Source organism: Nymphalis io, chromosome 14 (assembly GCF_905147045.1).
Source record: "Nymphalis io chromosome 14, ilAglIoxx1.1, whole genome shotgun sequence".
Classification (NCBI taxonomy): domain Eukaryota; kingdom Metazoa; phylum Arthropoda; class Insecta; order Lepidoptera; family Nymphalidae; genus Nymphalis; species Nymphalis io.
The window spans coordinates 2,677,911-2,700,535 of NC_065901.1; the positions used below are offsets into that span (position 1 = coordinate 2,677,911).

The 22,625-nt window shown below is 30.8% G+C and overlaps 2 protein-coding genes across 2 annotated transcripts in view; one reads left to right on the forward strand and one right to left on the reverse strand.

The window, feature by feature from the left end:
- Nucleotides 1–22,625, reverse strand: part of LOC126773357 (acetylcholine receptor subunit alpha-like 1) — a 232,425-nt gene that overhangs the window by 205,047 nt on the left and 4,753 nt on the right. The gene's annotated exons all lie outside the window — the stretch shown is intronic.
- LOC126773432 (uncharacterized) lies at nt 1,343–2,668 on the forward strand. The gene has a single exon (XM_050494387.1). The coding sequence runs from the start codon at nt 1,480–1,482 to the stop codon at nt 2,092–2,094; it is 615 nt and encodes a 204-aa protein (XP_050350344.1). The 5' UTR covers nt 1,343–1,479; the 3' UTR covers nt 2,095–2,668.

Genomic DNA, 22,625 nt, shown 5'->3' on the forward strand with positions numbered 1-22,625 from the left:
TGTTCTTTTATAGCGTTTTATATGTTAATAATTATAGAACGTATTACACATTTTCTCATTATTGTAGCTCGCTTATTAGATTTCGAACTAATGTGCAGACATGCAATTTTATCGAGAGATGATATGTCACAAAAATCTACCAATCCAAAATTATTTCTTGCAACGATTAAACAGCCAAAAACAGATATTAAGATATGACGTTTATAATTAATGATATTTCAATAAATAATATATCAAACTTACTTTATTTTTATTTATTAAAAAAGTTTTCTATAAAACTTAACTTTTGTCGATTTTTTTTCAGTATTGTATGTATTGATATATTATAATTGTTTTAATATATTATATTTATTACATAATTTACACGTCCAGGCTTCGTACATATTATATTGGAGAACAAACATACAAAAAGAACTTGTTTATTGGATCAGGGCCTTCGCTGACCTACGCAGAATACCTTACCAAAATTTCATCATAATCGGATGAATTGTTTAGAAATGCATCGAGGACAGGCATACAAACACTAATTTTTATTTTTTAAGGCTTATAATTCAAGGCTATGTGTGTTCTTGGTTGGAGTATAGAAGTTATTGTAGTCTTACTACGATTTTTGTAAATAAAACTAGGCATGCTAACCCGTAAGGTTTTTTTTTTAAATATACGAGTACATATATTTTAATAAAAACTAGTTATCCCACAGCATGTGTTCCATACGCCTACATCTAACCCACATCTAATTAGTGATTCCCAAGTGCGCGTTCATCATACCGCACGTTTTACATCGTATCTCTTGTGTGGTTTAATACATCATGTCGCTTATTTTGATTAACATTTTAAAATAAATAATTTAAAAAGTTAATCAAAAGTTAATACTTGAGATAATAGCGGAGGCAAGGTAAAGAAATTCATTCGCGTGGTTTATCTCTCAGACTAATTTGATATATTTAAGCATCTTTTGAAGTTTGCAAAATATATAGCGTAACAATGAATAATATAATATTATCATATTTATGAAATTTCTTGTGAAATAATTTAAAAAAAAATAAACAAGTTTGCAAAGGTTTACATTATAATAAAGTTGTTTATTTTAAATAAAAAAAAATTAAATTTTGAAATTCCATTGTAAGCAATTTAATCTTTATTAAATAATACATACAAACATACATATTTTTTTACATTTATTATAATAATAGTTTGATAAATCCAAAGAAGTTTTAGTATTTAAAAAAACCATAACGAGATTTTTAATATAAAAATTAAAAATCACTAGTGTCAGTTGTAAGGAACGTTTTACAGAAGAAATTATAAAAGAAACAGGCTGGAAATTGTCTTGTCAAATAATAGTCATTAAATTGACATAATGAAAATTATTTAGAAAATTGTCTTCAGTTCACTCCGAATGGGATAAATAATTATTATTATTACTTTCACATCTTTATCATGTCATCGTAGTACAGTTTAATTGTTTCATCCAAGAAAATGGACGCCAGCTGTATTATTCTCGGTTGCCTGATTTTGTTACAGATGGCTGCAATCGCTGTCTTGCTGAACCCAATTTACGACTTAAGAAGAATAGACAGACATATGAATAATATTATGAAACGTCACAGAAGTTATTATCTCCTTTTAGTCGGCGTATATTTCAGTTTCGTTCTGTATCTTGGTATGTTCATTCCATTACTGAATATACACAATTTGATCACAAACAACTTCCTCAATAAATATGAAAAATTGGTACTTCTAAGCAGAGCCGAAAAGAATTACTTAATTGCTGGTTTTTCTCTTTTTCTTTTTATAGTACTTTATGGCGTGAGATCTTTGATTTCCTATGCAGCAAAACTTTTAGAATTATCAATTTCCACCAGTGAATCAATAGTATTACGTAAATCTCATAAGTCACGGAAGAAGGGAGTGTTCTTCCCAGAGCACATACTGCCAAATTTATTAAGAATGAAAAGGTCAGTATCGTACGAGACAATTTTGTTTGCAAAAGAGCTCCGCGAGAAGCTGAAGGCGATATTAAAAAACGCTGAGCTGCCATACAATAGCTGTACTATTTCAAGCGTCTTATATACCGATGTAAACCATATATAAGCAAGATGAAAAGTTCCTTCAAATAAAGTTGTTACCATCCTTTTCCTGTTTCTCATTCTCAAATTCTATTTCGTATTTTGAAACCATTGCCAGTATCGTCTCGCACGTAGGAAATACTGCCAAGTATTTGGAAATTCTTTGGAATTACAATGGGGCGCGAGGAAACGGGAAATATTTGAAAAGACAAGCACATGAAAATAAAACGCCACTACAGAATGAAGAATGTCAAATCGGAATGTATGAGAGCGAAAAGAAGAAAAAACAAACAGCGAGGTAGTGCAATGTGCAAAACAAAACTTGTATGAAAGAGACGAGAAGGTTAGATAACAGTTGTTTTAAATATAATAATAAAATTGTTGAATTTAATGACCAAATTAATTTGCACTTGGCAAGTAGCGATCGAAGTATTTATGAACAAAGCTTACAAATTGTATGCGTGCACGAGACGATGGTTTGGCAAACACTCAGAACCAGTGGCGCCAGTCAGCTATCAGGTACAATGGACGAGCTTAAAATAAAACTTTACTTCTTATAGCACTAATAACTTATCATATAATAAAGATTTTTTTACGCACTCTAATTTTATTTATCTATTTTATCATAAACCAAATTGATTTTTATTTTAGTATTATATAACAAGCTACTCTATATACTGATAAATTAATAAGTGTGGGTCAATATCGATACAACTATAACAATTCCTCAATAATTTACGATATTTACGTCATTACATAATACGCCATGGCATATTAACAAAAAGTCTTACACACAATTTTTAGAAAGGTTACATTTAGTGGTCGGAATTAATCTAAAATGCATGTCCAAACTCAGGCAGATGCCGGTGAGTTCTCACTAATCTACAAAACAAATTAATCAATTCAAATTTTAAAATTCAAAAATTATATATATTTCGTTCTCGACGGTTAAGGAAAATATTATGAGTCCATATTTTATATGAAATTTTGCCATAGGTATTCACAATCATCCACAAATATACTTCTCAAATAGAAGGATAGCTGGCCTAACTGTTCTGTACATAAGGTCCGCTAGGAAGGCAATTTTTTTAAACCTAATACCTGAAGTCCCATGTCAACATGCGGGCGAAAGCGACGGCTAGTATTATATAAAGACATAGTCGAATATACTGAATTACATATTACTACACGCATGTTGGTTATGTTATATTATTTATATCACAGTGTCCATGTGATCCCAGAGGAGCTCTTTGGGTCACCGCAATGTCGGATATTTTGGGTTCTTTACGTGACCCCGTGTGACGTGGACTCCGGTAATTAAAAATGAAATATGCGACGTCCCTGTTTTGCGATAGACTCACAATTTCAGCGTCGTTCGTGTGATTTTCTATTGTTTGTTTTTTATGTAGTAAGTTATTTTGTCTCTTATATATAAAAATCCCACGTGTATTTAAATATTGTGTCACGTCTTTATTGTATGAAGGCAGATAGACAAATGTGCCATCTGATTGTTTGATAGTTAACGCAATCCATTGATAAGTATAAACTACTCGTTATAGTGCTTTTACATGAGTCCAATAACCGAGCCAATTCAATCCATATTGGGTACGCCTAAATAGAGACAATACATAGAATTGTCTTTACGTTATTGGTAAAGAAATAAAGCAGCCTCCTAAATAGGCCTACGTGTCAATTATATTTCATTTATTATTTGACTGGCTTAATGTCTTAGTTTAGTGAGTTGGCTCAACTATTGACCTCGTGTAATTGCATCGTTACAGTGTCAAAGCTCCTTCTAAAATGGGATCTAAAATATGATTTAACGATGATACACAAATAAGGATGGCTTGTATTATCGAAGTCCTATTGAAGATTTGGATTTATAATAGCAGAATAATATTATGTATGATCGGTTGTTTTTTAAAATTTAAATAATTTAAAAGTAGTATATAATATTATTTTTAGAAATATAAAAATACTATTGTTAAAAGAGAAACATTAACATGGAAACACGCTTACAAGAGTAATATCCAAAAATAATATTATTTATTTCGAAGCAGTGACAAACATTATACAAACACGCGAATTAAAAATAAACTTACAGCACCAAGTTTCAAACTTCGCGAAGTCAACGCATTGTTCGTGGGACAAATTATTCGATTATTTTTAATACAAGATTTCACAAAGACATTTGAATTTTAATCGAATCATTATAATATAATAATTAAACCCAGATTAGGTCTTCAAATCCGGGCAATCTCAACTGAAAACGTAAATATTTGTTTCGATATTTAAAAAAAAAATCATACCTATTTCATATAAGCTGTACAGTCATTTAATCATTGACCATACCCATCTAAAGCATAAAGCTTCAAACTCCCGATAGTTATTAATAACGCTTAAAGATTTTACCGAACAAAATAATTATAAACGACATCCTTCGAACTTTAACTATTATACTTATTCAGTTTGTTCGTTCGTCTCGAGAAGCGACTTAGAGTTAAATAAAGAAAAACTTTCAAATAACGACCATCGAAATCCCGAGACCGCGGATAAAAAGTACTCCCTAACCGTAATTATGTCAGACAAAACTATCGAGAAGTATTTGCTTTAAGATTTATTTTATCCCCCAAATCCTCTAAGATCTTTGTCTCTTGCCACTAAGTAGCGGACAGTCAGCAATGAGTTTTGTAAATCTTAGGTCGTAAAGCCTCAGCCACGTCGACTTATATAAAATATAAATTTACCGGACCGAAGTGAAATGGTGTATGTGTTAATCTAATATGGTGTATCATTATGCAAGTGATATTAAAAATTGGCCAACTCCAGGATTGAACCTCGAGATCTGCAGCATTCAAGAAGAGATAAGCTAAATAGACTAGTTAAGAAGAACCCAAATCGTACTATCCCCTTTTATTATTTGTACAAATTAAAAGTATATATATTGAAAAACCAATCATAAGGGATATAACGATTCAACAGTACCGATAGCAAAAAAAAAACAATTTTTTTGAAAAGAAACCTGTACAGTTTGAAGACCACTCGATGTACTTTAATGAAAATGATCAGACGTAACTTTTATTCTCGGGCAATAAAATACAACATACATTTTATATCAAAAATTAAAAATAAAATTTCATCGGAGAAACAAAAACCTTATAATCATTTTCGTAAAAGACAGCATGTTGAAATTGTGTGTGCTATTTAAGTATGCGAGAATTTCTTTCACAACTTGTGCAATTGTTTGAAGGGATAGTACTATTAAAATGTAAACAAATTATATCTCGATTTTTAAACATTATAGCCATTATTGTTAAAAAATACTCAAACAAATATTGCTTTGTACAATTATCTATAAAACTAGTTATATCTCATTGATCTTCTAAACCAGTAAAAGGCTTTATCTTGATAAAACTCAGAGGGATTTATTCTTTCTTTGTATCCTTTTGATCTAACCATCGGTTCTTTGGCGATCATTGAACCGAATATTGCTATTTCTATTGATTACAAATGATTCGTTTTATTACTTTTATATGTATGTCCAATATATGAATCATTGAACAGTTTTATGTCACATTATTAAAGCTCGATTACTAAAATTGATAAACCATTAAGTTTGTTCGAAGCCACTTTATATTCTCTATTACAACAATTCGTTGGAAGCGTATTAACACAAATAAACATACTACATAATATATTGCTAGATATTTTGTTGTGTGTGTAAATTTATATAATAATCTTTATCTATAATGTGACCATATATACCATAATGTGTATAATGTGACCGAGTTAAAGTCATAATGAAATTCGTTAACTAAGTCGGAAAAGCTTCCACGGCGTGCTCCGTGTGAATAGTTACAGTTGTACGAAAATAACGTAAAGCGAAATTGTTCCTCATGAAAAGTTCTAAAAAAAAATCATTAAATTAATGATACGTATTTAAAATACGTATAAAGCTGCGATAATATTTAATCAATATTTTTATTTAACGTTACATTATTTACTATAAAGTTGAAGCTCAGTAAACACTCTTAAGTAGCGGAGACCGTTCGTCAATGATGTAAATTCTAGTACATTTACCGTTCAACGTTCTAGTCATCTTAATGCTTTTGCATATTATATCCAGTGAACGCTCAACACCTGAGTTTACGAGGATTCATCTTATATGTGTTCCAAAGCTTTATACGAGGCTCGTTTATCCATGTATTATATATATTTTACATAATATAATACTATAGGTTTTACATATTACAAGTAGGTATGTGTTTTTCCTAAATAACCAAATGGGTAAGACAGGTAAATTGCGAACATTTCAAATTTTACTGGTGGTAGAGCTTTGTGCAAGCTCGTCTAGGTAGGTACCACCCACTTATCTGATATTCTACCGCAAAACAGCAGTACTTGTTATTGTTGTGTTCCGGTTTGAAGGGTGAGTGAGCCAGTGTAATTACAGGCACAAGGGACATAAAATCTTAGTTCCCAAGGTTGGTGGCGCATTGGCTATGTAAGCGATGGTTGACGTTTCTTTCAATGCCAATGTCTAAGAGCGTTTGGTGATCACTTACCATCAGGTGGCCCATATGCTCGTCCGCCTTCCTATTCTATAAAAAAAAAACCCCGGGCAAGAAACACTGACTTTTCATATATTTTAATAAATTATGTAGTTACTCGTTTAATTCATAACCTGCTCGAGAGTGAAGGAAAAGATCGTGAAGAAAGAAAATCTGCCACGTGTATTTACAATGCGCAAATATATTATCCTGTATTGTAGTTAATATTAGACTTGTTACTATGAATTATGGCTTATTTATAAAATATAAAAATGTTTTGTTAAAGTTTTTGTGTATGTATATCGTTTTGACAGCGTTCATTCAGAAACCGTCAAAACAAACAATTTTTTTTAAGTTTACGTTGACATAATGAACTGTATTTTAAAATATTTTCGACATAATATAAACATACAACCTCTGTTTGTACCGATACATATTATAATTTTAAGTTTTGGTATTAAATAATCGACTCACAATCAATTATCATAAAACAATTTGATATTGTTATAAAATAACTTAAACGTTTAATTTTAAACATGAGCAACAAGATAAGATAAATATAACAATACATAAAATTTAATTTCATATTATCCTGTTGATCTAGAATCCATTCTTTAACAACGCATCCAAAGTGCATAGTTCGAGTGTTTCGTATAATAATGGAGTCAACGATATTGTCAAGGACAGCGTAATGAAAGTCGCTGGAGACAAAAAGAGATAGATGCAGTCCTGCTAATGGCCTCCGGCAGCCTTAGAGGCGGCTCTCGTAAATAAATGAGCGAATGTGTTTCCTTTTTTCTATTTTTTCTTATATACGAGCTCATAGCTCGGGAGTTAGGGGCTGGGACGTTGTTTTACGACTACTTATTGCGAAACTAGGTTAGATTTGTTTACTCCGTTTAATTTTTTTTTTTTCATGCGTGAAAGTAAAAGTTGAATACACTCGTAACCTACTCAGTGTAAGGTGAGAAAGATTCTGTAACTGTAAGTTGTTCTAATTAAACATTATAATTAATGTTATAATTTATAATGGTGGTAGGGCTTTGTGCAAGCTCGTCTGGGTAGGTACCACCCACTCATCAGATATTCTACCGCAAAACAGCAATACTTGATATTGTTGTGTTCCGGTTTGAAGGGTGAGTGAGCCAGTGTAATTACAGGCACAAGGGACATAAAATCTTAGTTCCCAAGGTTGGTGGCGCATTGGCTATAAGCGATGGTTGACATTTCTTAGAATGCCAATGTCTAAGGGCGTTTGGTGACCACTTACCATCAGGTGGCCCATATGCTCGTCCACCTTCCTATTCTATAAAAAAAAAAAAAAAATGTTATAATTTTCGTTCGAATATGATAATATAAGCTTAAATTAATTACTTTTTTTTAACATCGAGAATTGTTACATTAATACCAATTTTTAAAAGAGTATTAAATTAAAAAAGGAAAATTTAAAGCATATTTATCAGCAAGAAGACAGAAAAACATATTACATTAAAATACAAAGACTAAGTAGCTGTAGTTGGTAACATTGTACATTACAGACCTCGCCTAATGGTGTCTGAATACGAACGTTTTTCTTGGCTTATACTCGTACTATTTGTTTTTGTAGAGATTTTTCTTAATTCAGTCTTTTTTTAATTTAAACTTTTCAAAATTTGTAACTTAAGAAACGATATATAAAAATATATAGAAATGATAATTATTATTCATACTATATATTGCTTAAAATACCTAGAGGTATTTTATTTTAATTTCGTTATTCTACGTTTGCGAAAAATATATAACATGTATTACTAATAATAATTAAAAATAATTCACAATGTAATCAGACTCAAAAATTAATTTAATCCGCACAAAACCAACAGTTCATTACACTGCTCGGTTAAAAAATACACAAAAGAGACACTGAATACACTCCCTCCAGTTTATTGTAGCCATTTTCTGGAAGCCTTTGTTGGGTGGGACGCTCAGTTCGTGAAGGTGTGTGGTACAGGCGATGAGGCGCCAGCGGGGTAGCCTTAACCCCCCTCAATAATGGCTAAAGTTGCCGACTGCTAAAGTGAATATTGGCAAGTTAATGTCACCCTGTTATACAAAAACGAGGTCGGAATTTTAAGTTTGTTGCGTTGCTTAGTAGGTCACGCGTGCGGTATGTAAGTACTCTTTAGGCAGTTTATTTTCAGTCAAGTAGAAATATTTCACTGAAAATCGATTGCGTTCATTGTGATATTGGATTTAGTATTTCCCGGCAGAATATATAAGAATAATTAATTGTACTGTGTAATTTCTTGCTGTTTCTTCTCAATTGTTATCAACATTTTATACTAATATAATACTATAAAACTACGATTCTAAACTGTTTTAAGAGCTTATATAAATAAATTATATTTTGATATACAATTTAAAATAAAGTATAATTTTATGAAAACACTACAAAACCGTTTTTTTTATACACGCAAATAAACCCCATATTCTTCTGTCTTAACCCGTTTAAAAAGTCCGAGGTCTGGATCCAGACACACCAGGTATAACCTTAAATATTAATGTTTATGCGTGTTTGCGAATAGCAGCGATAGGGTTAAAATTTTGGAAACGTGAAATTATAAATTTGGAACATATGTATACTTTATAAACTAAGCTTTCGCTAAGAGAGGCTTTTTGAAAGTTTTAACTTAAGATCAAGGGGATAATTCAAAGATTATTGGGAACTTGAGCTCAAAACCTTATCCTTAATAATAATAAACAATATTTATTATTCTATACAACCTATATAGATAATAAAAGATTTTATATTCGTAAGACAAAGAGTTTATATTCGTTGATTTTCATGCCGGATATATAAAAATAATTGTATATGAATAAAACATGTAATAAGATTGACGTAAAAGAATAAATGAGTTTCTTGCCAGTTCCACTTAAGCGTTGATATATTTAAATTCAACAGAACTTGTATTAAATATATATTCTGATCAAGTACTCTTATAAGCATTATTGAAGCATCAAATGTATATACTACTGAAATGAAACGGCAAGAAAATTATTGATTACTCATCATCAAATAATTGACATATATTATTTTTAAGTTAAAGTCAAAATATATATATGGGGCCGGTTGGCGTGGTTGGTACGTACTTGTCTCTCACGCCGAAGGTTGTGGGTCTGATTCCCACCCAGGACAGACATTTGTGTGCATGAACGTATCTATTTGACCTGAGTCTTGGTGTAATTATCCATATAAGTATGTATTTACAAAAGAAAAATATTGTATGTAGTATATCAGTTGTCTAGTTTCCATAGTACAAGCTCAGCTTAGTTTTGGATCAGATGGCCGTGTGTGAATAATTATTGTTATTTTTTTATTCGCATTTTCTATCTTTTTTTTTAACTTGAGTATGAATTTAAAAGCTTTTCAAATATATGAATAAATCATCTGTAAAGAAATCTATATTGCTTTTAAAATACGCGACAGTATACCGATTGCGATTTTTAATGTTCGTCGAAACCAATTTGAGAGCATTCATCTAATACGTGACGTCGATATCGTAATAAATACAGTTTTATGAAAGAAATGACGATATTGCAATTTGTATATTATTTCTGTTTCATCCTATGTAAATGAATAACGGTTGCAATAGGTTTTTTTCGTCACTTGTAATTTCCTTAGGCATTATCACACATCTGTCTAAGTACCTTGTTATATATATATTTATACTTTCTACAGCTGTTCCTTTTGGTTGTTGACACAACAAAAAATATTGTGGTTTTCTTATACAAGTTATTGTGAATCATACTCATTCAAATAAACCGGAATCGAATGTATCATAAAATAAAATATGCTTATAAAATTGGCGTCAACTTTATCATTCTGAAATAACAGAAAACAATTTTGTTTATTATAAAATTATTTTTTTAAACTCATACTCACTTTCCAAGTAAATATCTGTGTATATTCATTTTGGTTTATATTAATAATAATATTACAAGTAACGACTGTGGAAGACTGTCAGCTATTTTTTGTGTAAATCTAATCAATAGCAAAGTAAGCAAAAAGGCCTTTGAGAAATATTACATAAGTTTCAATCCCATCATAATAAAACAAATGCTAAAAATCTACAATAAATTTTAACGTAATCATAAATATTAATTTTTCATTTTATTTAATAAGGCTGTTACAGTTTTTTAATAAATGCTTAATATAAGGACCATATCTACCTTTTTTTATTTTAACGAGAATTTAATGGTGAAATATACCACACGACTCCTCTTCGTGTCAGAATTCCTTACGACACATGCAGTTACCTTTCATCGAAAATAAATAACATGAATATGGCGGTTTGTGCGCAATTCGAAACAGTGTTTTTTTTTTTAAATCTACGTTTTTGTCTATTTGGACATCTCTGTTTAATATAAATAACAATACGATAGAAACGTACATTATAGTATAAAGTTGACAAAATTATATAAAGGATTTTAAATAATCGGAAATTCCGATGTTATTGTAACGAATTGCCCTTAGCGCAACAATGCTTTTCGCTGACAAATAGATGATTTGGGCCAGTTATTGTTATTGTCAGTCAGCAGACAAGTTAGGGTGCCATCAATTCAATATTTACAGATAAGAAGCGAAGGTAGTTTCTCGTTATGTTATAACAGCAAAGTAATAACTTACATATAAAATATTGAAGTTGGATCGATCATATATGTTAAAAATAAAACCGGAAGTATCAACAAAAACACTCAAAAGTAGCACGAGTCTTGATAACAAGCAGTTTTTTATTGTGAATTGATTGGCAAAATGGCAAATGGGTCACCTTATGGTAAGTGGTCACTATAACCCATAAACTCTGGCTCACTCACCCATTTAACCGGAACACAACAATATGAAATTGCTTTCTGGCGGTAGCGTATATCATGAGTCGGTGGTACCTACTCAGAGGCTGCCCTCTGAGATACAAAGTCCAACGTAAGCTATTTAAAGCTTAAATACTTGGATGAATATATATTTTAAGAATTTATAGAAGCTGATCTAGTTCAGTGACTAGAACACGTGAATGCTTACCGAAAATTGCATAAGCCCGACCAAGCAGCATTAACTATTCAGGTGCTTAGAATTTATCTCTAACTCGATGGTAAAGGAAAATATCTTAATTTCTTAAGATATTCGTTTCACATGCATGAGTCTGAAGAATTTCTACCACATGTGTAACTAACTAACTCAAATTGCGGTTGAGAGACAGAATAACGTCCAAACCTTCTCCTCAAAAGGAGCTGGCATTTGGTCAGTGAGCTATAATTATACTTTTATACTTTGTTTAGATATTTATTATCTACTCCTGTGAATATATTTATTTTAAAACACATAGATCAATTTTAATTCATTCATAAGATCCATCAACATCACTTTACGGCTATCATACTTTCCAGTTTAAATTTATCGTTCATGCGAACTTCTTGGTTTGTTCCTGAGTAATTTACACTTATCTAACTATTTTAGACGTTAAAATTTTCATCCGTCGCTTATCTCGTCTATATTGTAAATACATTTTGTATATAAAGAAGAGCTTTATTGAGTAAGTGAAAACTTTTTACGGGCAGCCGCATTCGCAAGATACTTCCGACTTCACACGTGCCCGAACTTTTAATTCCAAACAGTGCCGTTTTGAGATGTTAAGCGAGAATTACTTGAGTTTTGGGAGTTGGATGTTTCGAGTGCCTGAACTTATAATACGAGGTCCTTTTTATGCGCTTGTGTTTTAATTTTTTTCCATCCATTATACGAATGTAAAGTATTTCATGTTTAATTTTTTTTTTGTTATTTTAAGTCAGTTTTTGCTCATTGCTCTTAGTGTACACTTTCTGCATGCTAATTATTTTTAAGTGCCTTTTACTAGATTTATAACGCTCTGACGAGCTCCTGATGATTATTTCGCAGACTCCCAGACCAAATCTCATAAAATTTTATTAATAAATAATAGTATAAGTATTTAATTGTTATATAAAAAAAATAAGTACAAGAATTAAGTTTCGATTTGAGAACCTCCATCATTATTTAAGCATTTCATATACTTAGTCATAACAATAACAGCCTTTCTTGTAAATGTTCCTTAGTTAAACACTGATTTCTTCAACTTCCAACTAATGTGTAAAGAGATTTGTTTGTTTAAACATTCCTATTTCCGGATCTTCCAGTTTGATTTAAAAAAAAATATCTATGCATTTGATAAAACATTTATTGTGAAAACTTATAGATTATATAGCAAATAGATACTACCCACGAAGCAGTAGTGTAAAGTTTAATGCGGGTGAAACTGCGCGGAGGAGCTAGTCTAAGATGGTAAATATGTATGCATATAATAATTCTAATGACATTATACGTACCTTATGTACAGCTACATAACATATGTATACATGTTTTGAACCAAAATAATTGGAACCAACACTTGCCAAAGTAGTTGAGTACTTCATTGAAACGCCAATTAAAAATTATATTCATTCATAATTTTCAATCTATTTTATAATAATATTTAAACAAGTTACTCGTACATTCAATCTTAACTGTTTCTCAGGAAATCTTGCAATTTTCAAGCAAAACAATCTTGTGCTTCATACGTTTCGTCACACCCCACATAACATCCCCTTAGGACATACGATACAACCAACGCCTACAATAGTGTAAACACGAAACCTTTGCATTTCACTGAAAACCGGGTCAGGGGCCACGAACACGGGTTTTCCATCACCCATGCCTCTTAACCCTTACTTTTCATTTTTACCTCGATTTTATAAGCGTTTTTTTTTAATTGAGTTTCAACAATTTGAAATTTTGAACGCTTAGTACTTGATTCGACTGAAATTCACTAGAAGTAATGATTAATGAAATTTCAACACTTAATGCTGCACTGCTTATGTTTGAGACCGATGTTGAATTTTAGCTCAAATTGTTTAATTTAAAAATGTGTATAAAGTGAAAGCCCATAAATGTGACAAAAGTTAACTAAGTATAAAAATCATTTTTATCCCTTGAAGTAATTTCTTTCAGGACAAGTAATTTAATAAAAATAATTTAAACATTTAAATAAGAGGTAGATGCGTAGTATCGTAAAAAATCTAAATTACAATTTTGAGAGAAAATCAAATGTATATCGATCGACAGTAGCTTTAAATGAAATATACAAATACTATAGATATAGTCATAAATGTCAACCGTATCGTATGAACTAAGATGCTGACAGAAAATGCTCTTTCAATTTGTGTATTTAGTGACACATTAAATCATCAAAAAATAAGGAATTTGGTCATATATAATACTGCTATAAAGTATTGAAAATATTTCAAATTATTGACACATACATACTCTTAACACGCGGGTGAAGCCATGGGCAGAAATTAGTAATACAATATGTGTATGGTGGCACTTATTCGTACTAATTGTGGTAATATTTTCACAATGACCTTTTTATGAATTTTTCTCTTTATAAAAATGTTAATTAGCATTGAAATACACTTTTATTACAAGACTGGTTATATTTTCAAATTTGCAATTTAAAAAATAAATTTTCCATCTATTATGAGCATATGGGCCACGTAAGTGGTCACCAATGCCCATAGACATCGGCATTGTAAGAAATGTTAACGATATCGCTTACATCGCCAATGTGCCACCAACCTCGGGAACTAAAATGTTATGTCCCTTGTGCCTGTAATTACACTAGCTCCCTCACCATACCGGAACACAACAATACCAAGTACTGCTGTTTTGCGGTAGAATATCTGATACCCACTCGGTGGTATCTATCCAGACGAGCTTGCACAAAGCCCTACCATTAGTGAATGTATACTCAAAATTACGATGTTTAACGGCTACCTTTACATATAAACAAAAACATTGTCTGTTTATATGTTGAGATTAATCTATAATCAAAATGTCAAACAAATAAAATATAATTACGTAAGTGTTTCATGCCCATCCGCTAAGTCACACAACAAAATTATACCTCATTATAATATTAATATGATTTCGATTATATTTTGCTTCACATATGATTCGCATTACGCTTGATTTAAATTTAATATTATTGTCATAGAATTAATTACACCTTGGGTTAATGTATTGCGGTCATTGAACCGTATTTGATATAAATTTAACATGTTTTATTATAGACAGATTTATATACATTATTATATAAATGTTTGTATATTAAATGGCACTGTGCAAGTCTGTCTTGGTATCAAAAACTCATTAGTAATCCTACCATCTAACTTATTCCTTTTAGTGTTGTGGTCCGGCTTGAAGGGTTAATAAGCTTATTAAATTAAAGGTAAAAAGGACAAGCTTATATAACTTACTTTACTCGATTGGTGCACAGTTACGATGTAAGTAAGCGTCAATAGCGCAATGATTTATGGGCCGGGCCGCCTAGCGATGTAAAAGTCACAAGTTCAACCCTAGACCTCTTGGGCTATTGTCGTCAACACTCCTAATATAAGTTACACACTTAATCGGAGGACTACATAGAAATAGTAATTCCTTGAAATTAGTAATAACTTTTTTTTAGAAAAAAAAAACAAAATAACGTATGTATATGTTATATAAGGGGGAAGACTGATTACCATTAGTTAGCGCATTCACTTGAACGCCTGTATAAAATAAATAAAAATTTTATTTAACATGTATTAAAATTTTAATAAATTATCTCCAATAGCTAAAACTTGCAACTCAAGACTTATTATAGGTATTCTACCGGACTACATTGACAGTTAGTACTACACAATTCTATCTACAAAGCTTGTTCTTGTAATCCGTAACCGTAACAGCCTGTGAATGTCCCAATGCTGGGCTAAAGGACTCCTCTCCCTTTTTTGAAGAGAAGGTTTGGAGCTAATTCCACCACACTGCTCCAGTGCGGGTTGGTGGAATACACATGTGGCAGAATTTCAGTGAAATTAGACACATGCAGATTTCCTCACGATGTTTTCCTTCACCTTAAAGCACGAGATGAATTATAATCACAAATTAAGCACATGAAAATTCAGTGGTGCTTGCCCGGGTTTGAATTCAATCATTAATAGTTAGTTTTTTTTGGGTAAGTAACAAACCAAATAAATATAGATAAATCGTATGTATGCCACATACGATTTATCCAAGTTTTAAACAAACCGACTTATAAAATACAATTCATAAATTCAAAGCAGTGGTTATACATGGAAATTTGTTCGTCACATTTGCCTCATGCAGGCTTCATACAAACAATTATAATATGTAGCACTTTGAGAAGCTTACGAACTTACTTAATAAACTTTGAAATTATTGTGGCGTCCTCTTGTTATTACGTAAAGGGTTGCTTGTGATATTATGTCATATCGCGAATGGTAGTGCTGTACCATGTAAGTACTTTACAGGAGAGCATAAAAACTAATTATTTCCTTATATTTTATTAATATAACACTTGTTTAGATGGTAACTAGTTGTTATAAATAATATGATGTAATTTTTAAATCATTAATTTCATAACAAAACTTATTACCATAAAAGTAATCGTAGGTTAAAATAAATGATTGACAGCCTTACTTATAAACGTTGTATAGTGAGTGATTAGTTAAACAGAATTGCTATTGTCAGCAACAAATGACAGTACGAGATAAAACAGTTCTCAACACTTTTTTAACTCTTATTTCCAAATTGTTTTTCTAAATAACACTGAAGCTAGCCAATAGTTGCCAAACAAAAATCAAAAAAGGAAATGTTGCTGTAAAACAAAGAAGTAAAAGGTTTAGTCTGTGACTATTAATATATTAATGTTATTATATCCATTATCTACGCATAAACAATTAAGCTGGTTATGCTTTTAATTAGCGTCACTTGTATTTGAGTAACAAAGCCAGAATAAAAATAAATATACGAATTGGATTTTGGTATAATGTAAAGCGAAGTAGTTCCTCATGCAAAGTTCTAAAAAAAATCATTAAAGTAATGATACGTATATAAAATACGTATAAAGCTGCAATAATATTTATGTATATTTTTTAACGTTACATTATTGAGAGTATTTACTAAGCTTCAACATTATAGTAACTTTGTAGTATTTTTAATGCTTAGAAACTTTATTTTAAAGTGATGATATACTCCTGACCGATTTCTGTCACAGAGAGTCGAGCCAACAGGATATATATCGTGTGTGCAATAATATTTTTATGTACGAGAGTGCTCACAGGTGAAACACAGAAATATAGATGATCTTTTTATATATATATTATTATCAACAATCCAATAATTCAATCCAATCTAGATGCTCTAACACGGTCACGATGCCGGACTAAACTGTTGGTTATTAAATCTCAATATAAAAGTCAAAACCCCGTAAAAAAACTAGTAGCCCACGACCATGCCTGTTTACATGTTATCAGCGCGATAAACTGTAACTGTCCGTTTACAGATATTGTCAAAAACAAACATACCTCGGATTGGTCACCGTTGACAAGTTTAACTGGAGCCATCACTTTGAAAGGATCGACGATAAACTAAGCCAATCACAATCCTTAAAAATCTAATCCCTTTCAAAGTGAAGATTATGCTTTATTACCCACTGTCTGACTTTTATATATAATCCATACTGTATATAAGAGTCTTAGTAGTTATGGTCGTACCTACAAGACGTATCTTGATACTATTTATAAATTACAAGTTAAAATTCTTAAAACATTAGTATCACCTAACATAAAAAACCAATTATGACTATGAAAACGGTGTCTGTAAACATTGTAGTTTTACCAATACACTCAAATAATTTTTTTATTATTGAATGAACAATTTTTCAATAAATCACTAAGAAATGTTATCGAACATCTGTAGTGCCATTTCTGCGAATCGGATTCACACTCAGCGTGCAAACAATATGTATGGCGAGCGGACTACCGAGTATATTGATCCCAGACTAATTAACAAACTACCTTAAGATCTATGTTATAATATTAAAAAAAACATTAGGCTTTTACTGAAGCAATATTTTTTAAGTTTACTTTGAGTGTGTACGTATTTAAATCTGTAGTATAGTGATAGTATTTAAATGTATAAATTTGTAGTGAAGACTATTGATAGCACACGATAAACCTTAGTAGTTTTTTAGCTGCTGGCATTATGTTAAATTTTGTATTTTTATTTAAATGGGTAAGTAAATTAAAAAAAAAATAGTGGATCTAAAAGGTGGACAAAAGCTTTTTTCAGAGGTCAACCTAGTAAAGATTGGCCTTATTGAAATCATTTGGCTATGGCACATCAACATAAGCGATTTTAAATTTTTTAAACGAAAATTGATCTGTTTTACAATTATAATGCTATTTACAATTATACAGTTACGTACAAATACCGTGTATTATTTCAGGGCTTTTGGACAAGTTAAGGAGACCACGAATAGAACGAATAAATGTGAATTCGTGTGTAAAAACGAATGCCTATAAATGAATTTAGCTGATCCGTTGGGGGCGTCGCAACGCCATGGCGCCTTTAGTGCAGTGAAGCAGAAATACTGAGTCAGGTCTAACCAACCGTTAATCTTTGAGGCGTTAAATTTAAGTATTGCTTCTATTTACAACATAAAAGCAAGTCTCGTAAATTGAACGAAAGTGTTGGTTCGACAGTGAATTTTTATTGACTTTAAAAATGGTATAGTTATTGAATTTGGTGAGCAATAAAATTTAACATGTTACCTTTTAATGTGATCTTACTGGTCTACGTTTAGTTCGATTTATATTTCATGTGTTATTTTTTTTAATATTATACAAATATAATTTAAAATAAAATAAACATCAGTAAATTCATATGTAACTCCACAAGTCAAAAATCGAATACCAATAGTGTTCACGATGTTTTTTTCTAATGGGCTAAAAATTATTGTAATCAAAATATAATTTTGACAAATTTTATAAGCTCTATTGAATTAGCAATTTACAATTACTATATTATTTAGGTAATAAGCGGCGTGCAAATCATTAAATATTGAATAATTGAACTTGTTCATACATTTAATTTAATTAATCATTTAAGAATACACATTGGTATTATCAACTAATGGCACGCGTTTAAAAAAGAAAACATTTTTTATCGTTTTACACAAACCATGAAATTACTTTTAGCCGAATAACAGCTGGAGGGTTGTGCTGTAAGAGCAAGCTCAAAACACACCGCAGAAATATGTCATGTGTCAAAAAGTGATATGCGACATCGACCATGCAAAACCATATAGGTAGTGGTGGTAGAGCTTTTTGCAAGCTCGTCTGGGTAAGTAATACCCATTCATCAGATATTCTATCGCAACACAACAGTACTTGGTGTTGTTGTGTTCCGGATTGAAGGGTGAGTAAGCCAGTGTAATTACAGGCACAAGGGACATAACATCTTAGTTCCCAAGGTTGGTGGCGCATTGGTGATGTAAGCGATGGTTAAAATTCAAGCCATATCCCTAAAGATAATCTTAAATCGAAATAGCAACTTAAAACATTAGACAAGTAGTGTGAATTGTATCGTATTTATCTAATTCATGATTATTTACAAAAACATATCACTGCTGAACGATACTTCCGTTCAGAGGTTGACGATTTCCGCAGACGGTTTGAATCGGAACTACAGTTACCCAGCATCCTCGCGGGTAATGATTACATCCGGTGACAATTTGTGAGCAACTGCACGGGAGCTGTAGCTAAAGTTTTATCAACTTGATGAACTACGTCTAATTTTGACATAAAAAATAGTTTTTCAAATCGAACTTTATAATAATTCTATATTCATCATATCGTAAATAGTTTATTTGCTCATAAAATAATTTTGTGAACTTTGTACAGTAAAATGACGTATATAATATTTTTTCACATTATATTAAATATTCATCTAAACCTAAATAAATAAAATTTGAGAAACGAAACTTTAAATGTGATAATGAGCATCAGCAACGAAAAGCTCTGTAAGTGCAGCAAATGCCATATCGAAATATACTATATAAGCAAATAAGACAAGGCCTTAATTTTATTGAATCGCAAACCCTGGATGAAGGGTGACCATCATTACTAAAGGCTACGGTCGGATTAGGAACATGGGGTAATTTAATAAATATTCAAATAGACGCCGGACGGACATCAGTAACGGATGTGTACTTTACTAATACGGACCAACGACAAATAATGCTCGCGTACCATCAAAAGTATCAAGTTAAAGTATGTTAAACTTAATGCTATTTATAGTGTAATAAATAATAAAAAACTGGAACACTTAATATTACATAAGTAATTCTTGAATATGTATAAATTTATTTAGTCTCTAGAAACTAGTAGAAAAGCGTCTGACAATTTGGCTCAAATTTAGTATTTAGATAAGATATTGATTTTTAAGTTTATACGGAATTACTTAAAATGTTTTTTTCTTATAAATTATCATTAGTAAATTATTTTGAAGTGTCAAATTTAGAGAAGTTTATATTTAGGTAATTATTTTTACTAGTTTTACCTATATTATATAGGTTGAGCCTATATAAGTTTCCAGACGCTAAACTTTTGTTACGAAAATTACGTGATTTAGTTCTATTATTTAAAATATAATCAAAACAACAAATAAATTTTCAACAAATATTGCTTGGGAAGTAGAGATTGTTATCATTACTACTCGTATTTCCATGAATTCGTCAACGTGATACGCTAAAACGACGACAATTATATACGAAAAATATGTTTTATAAATAATAACTTATATATAAACAAAATATATTAGTTCACGTGATTATATTTTTAGATGTCATTTATAATAATCACTGCAGTAGACCAGTATCAGTGATGCGCGCAGAAAACACAGACCACACAAAACAAGTCAGGCCTTAATTTTATACAGATTATGTTTTCCTCTATTTATACTGTGAAGTGATATTATTAATTTTATTTTTACTTTGCATTCTTGTTTTGGCATAATTTATTTGTAACTTAGAGGAATACAATAAAAATTAAATAAAATTCGAGTGTGTTTTAAAATCTTCTAATTCAATTAAATAATTCAATTATGTAAATATTTAATTTAAAACATGGACGACGATTGTCTCCAAATTAGGAACTTATTAACATTTTCATGTCGCTCTTACATAATAATCTCCAGTGGTTCAGAGAATTGAAATAAATTACGTGATAATTGAAAGGAAAGTTTCTCTTCCTTAAAATAATTTATATGGAGGTATGAAAAATAATTCTTATTTCGTAAATTGATATTGTATATTTACATTGAGTTTTCGATGATTCTATAGATATTCGTTACATCAACAAACATCAGCGCTAACTTAGAATATTTTATCTATCCTTAGTTTCGGTTATTAAACTGGGTCACTTAAATAAAGCTTGAGTGAATTTCAGTTATAAAGGCAATAAATAATTTCCACAATATTGTCAGATAAACGCTCAACATTCCTCGATTTTGTGAAACATAATTATAATGGAATAGACTCGGTGAGATACCTATACTTGAAAAAAACGTCGTTTAAAACAAACAAAAGCGCTCTTTACAATTTTCAGGAAGTGTGCCATAATTGCTTCCAAAGCACTGTGTCCTCTTTTCAGACAAATGTGCCCATATGTCTTTCGTTCAAAGCAATGCCTGTAGAGATTAAAGAGGGAAACGTGAGAGAAGGAATTTTAGTAGATGCCTCAGAATTTCTATTTTTTTTTATCTAACCAACTTGACGGTAGTTGTGATAATACCTTTTGGAAAATAAGGAAAATACGATTAACTACAGAAAAGTTGCAAAGGCGGCCTAATTGCTTTGAATATCAACATTTTGTACTCGTAAATTAAGTGAAGTTTTAGAATTTTATTACAATTTACGCAATTACATCGTTGATATTGTAACATACGCATTTTCAAAAACTTAATTCTTTTAAAACTGACCTAAAATTCGATAAATTCTAATTTAAACGTTAAAAAAATGGCGAACTCTGAATTCATTCCATGATTGGTTAATTGTTTTTTTCGGTACACTGATTCTCATACACATAACTCACGCACCAATCAATTTATAGCAATATTAAAGTTTTTTTAATGGATGTCGTAAAAGGAATAATAAATATTATTATATCATGAGCAAATCTAGCCTGAACATCCAGTTTAAATTAAAAGTCGTGAACTGATCAACCAAGTGAATCTGCCTAAGAAGTGACCCGGGTAAGTCCAATCTTCGAGATCCAAAAGGGCAAAATGAGAAGATCCGATCGCGAAATATTATAACGTTTGCATATGAATATCCTCAAATAGGTGGGTGGGTACGCCTATTGTGTTGTAATATACATATAAAGATATTTTAGTATAGCCACGTAATTTTTTTTTATTAAGATGAATTAAAAATATTTTAGTAAAGCACCTGATTATTAAAAATTTATTAAATGCTGTACATTTTTTAAGTCTTTATTATGAAAGGGGAATGAAACATATATAGTTCGAAGTAAAAATTGGACGATTGGTCTAGAAAAATATCGTAAATTTCGACCAAATTATATTGTTTAAAATCTTTACTAGTTTTAATACAGTTATAAATGAACAATTTATAGTTAATGCAATTTAGATAATTTCTACGTATTCCTCGAATTAAGTGCTAATAGCTTATGCTAGGTGTAAGGACGAATAGAGGTTAGTTTTAGGAATGAACATGATTTACACATCATTAAGCAACTCGTGAATTTTTCAATCAATTCCATAATTTTCTAATAAGCAATACTAATTATCCGTCTATAAGTGTTGTACCTTTTATCTTAATTGCAACTACTCTCATCATGACCCAACTTCGATGTTTGGTTCCAAGTGAATTCTCTATTCCAGCCAAAAAGCGTTTCTGTATGCAAGCGTAAAAGAAAATACCTATTTCACGATCAAACATCAAAGTTTTAGGAGAACGTAAAGATTTTATGCGATATAAGTTCATAAGATGTTTTTATCTACATATATTGTGTATTTTTTATGATTTGGGTTTTTATAATTAATTATTATCGTAAT

Bases quoted from the DNA above. Each gene is read 5' to 3' on its own strand.
- LOC126773432 (XM_050494387.1), top strand. From the start codon at position 1,480: ATGGACGCCAGCTGTATTATTCTCGGTTGCCTGATTTTGTTACAGATG.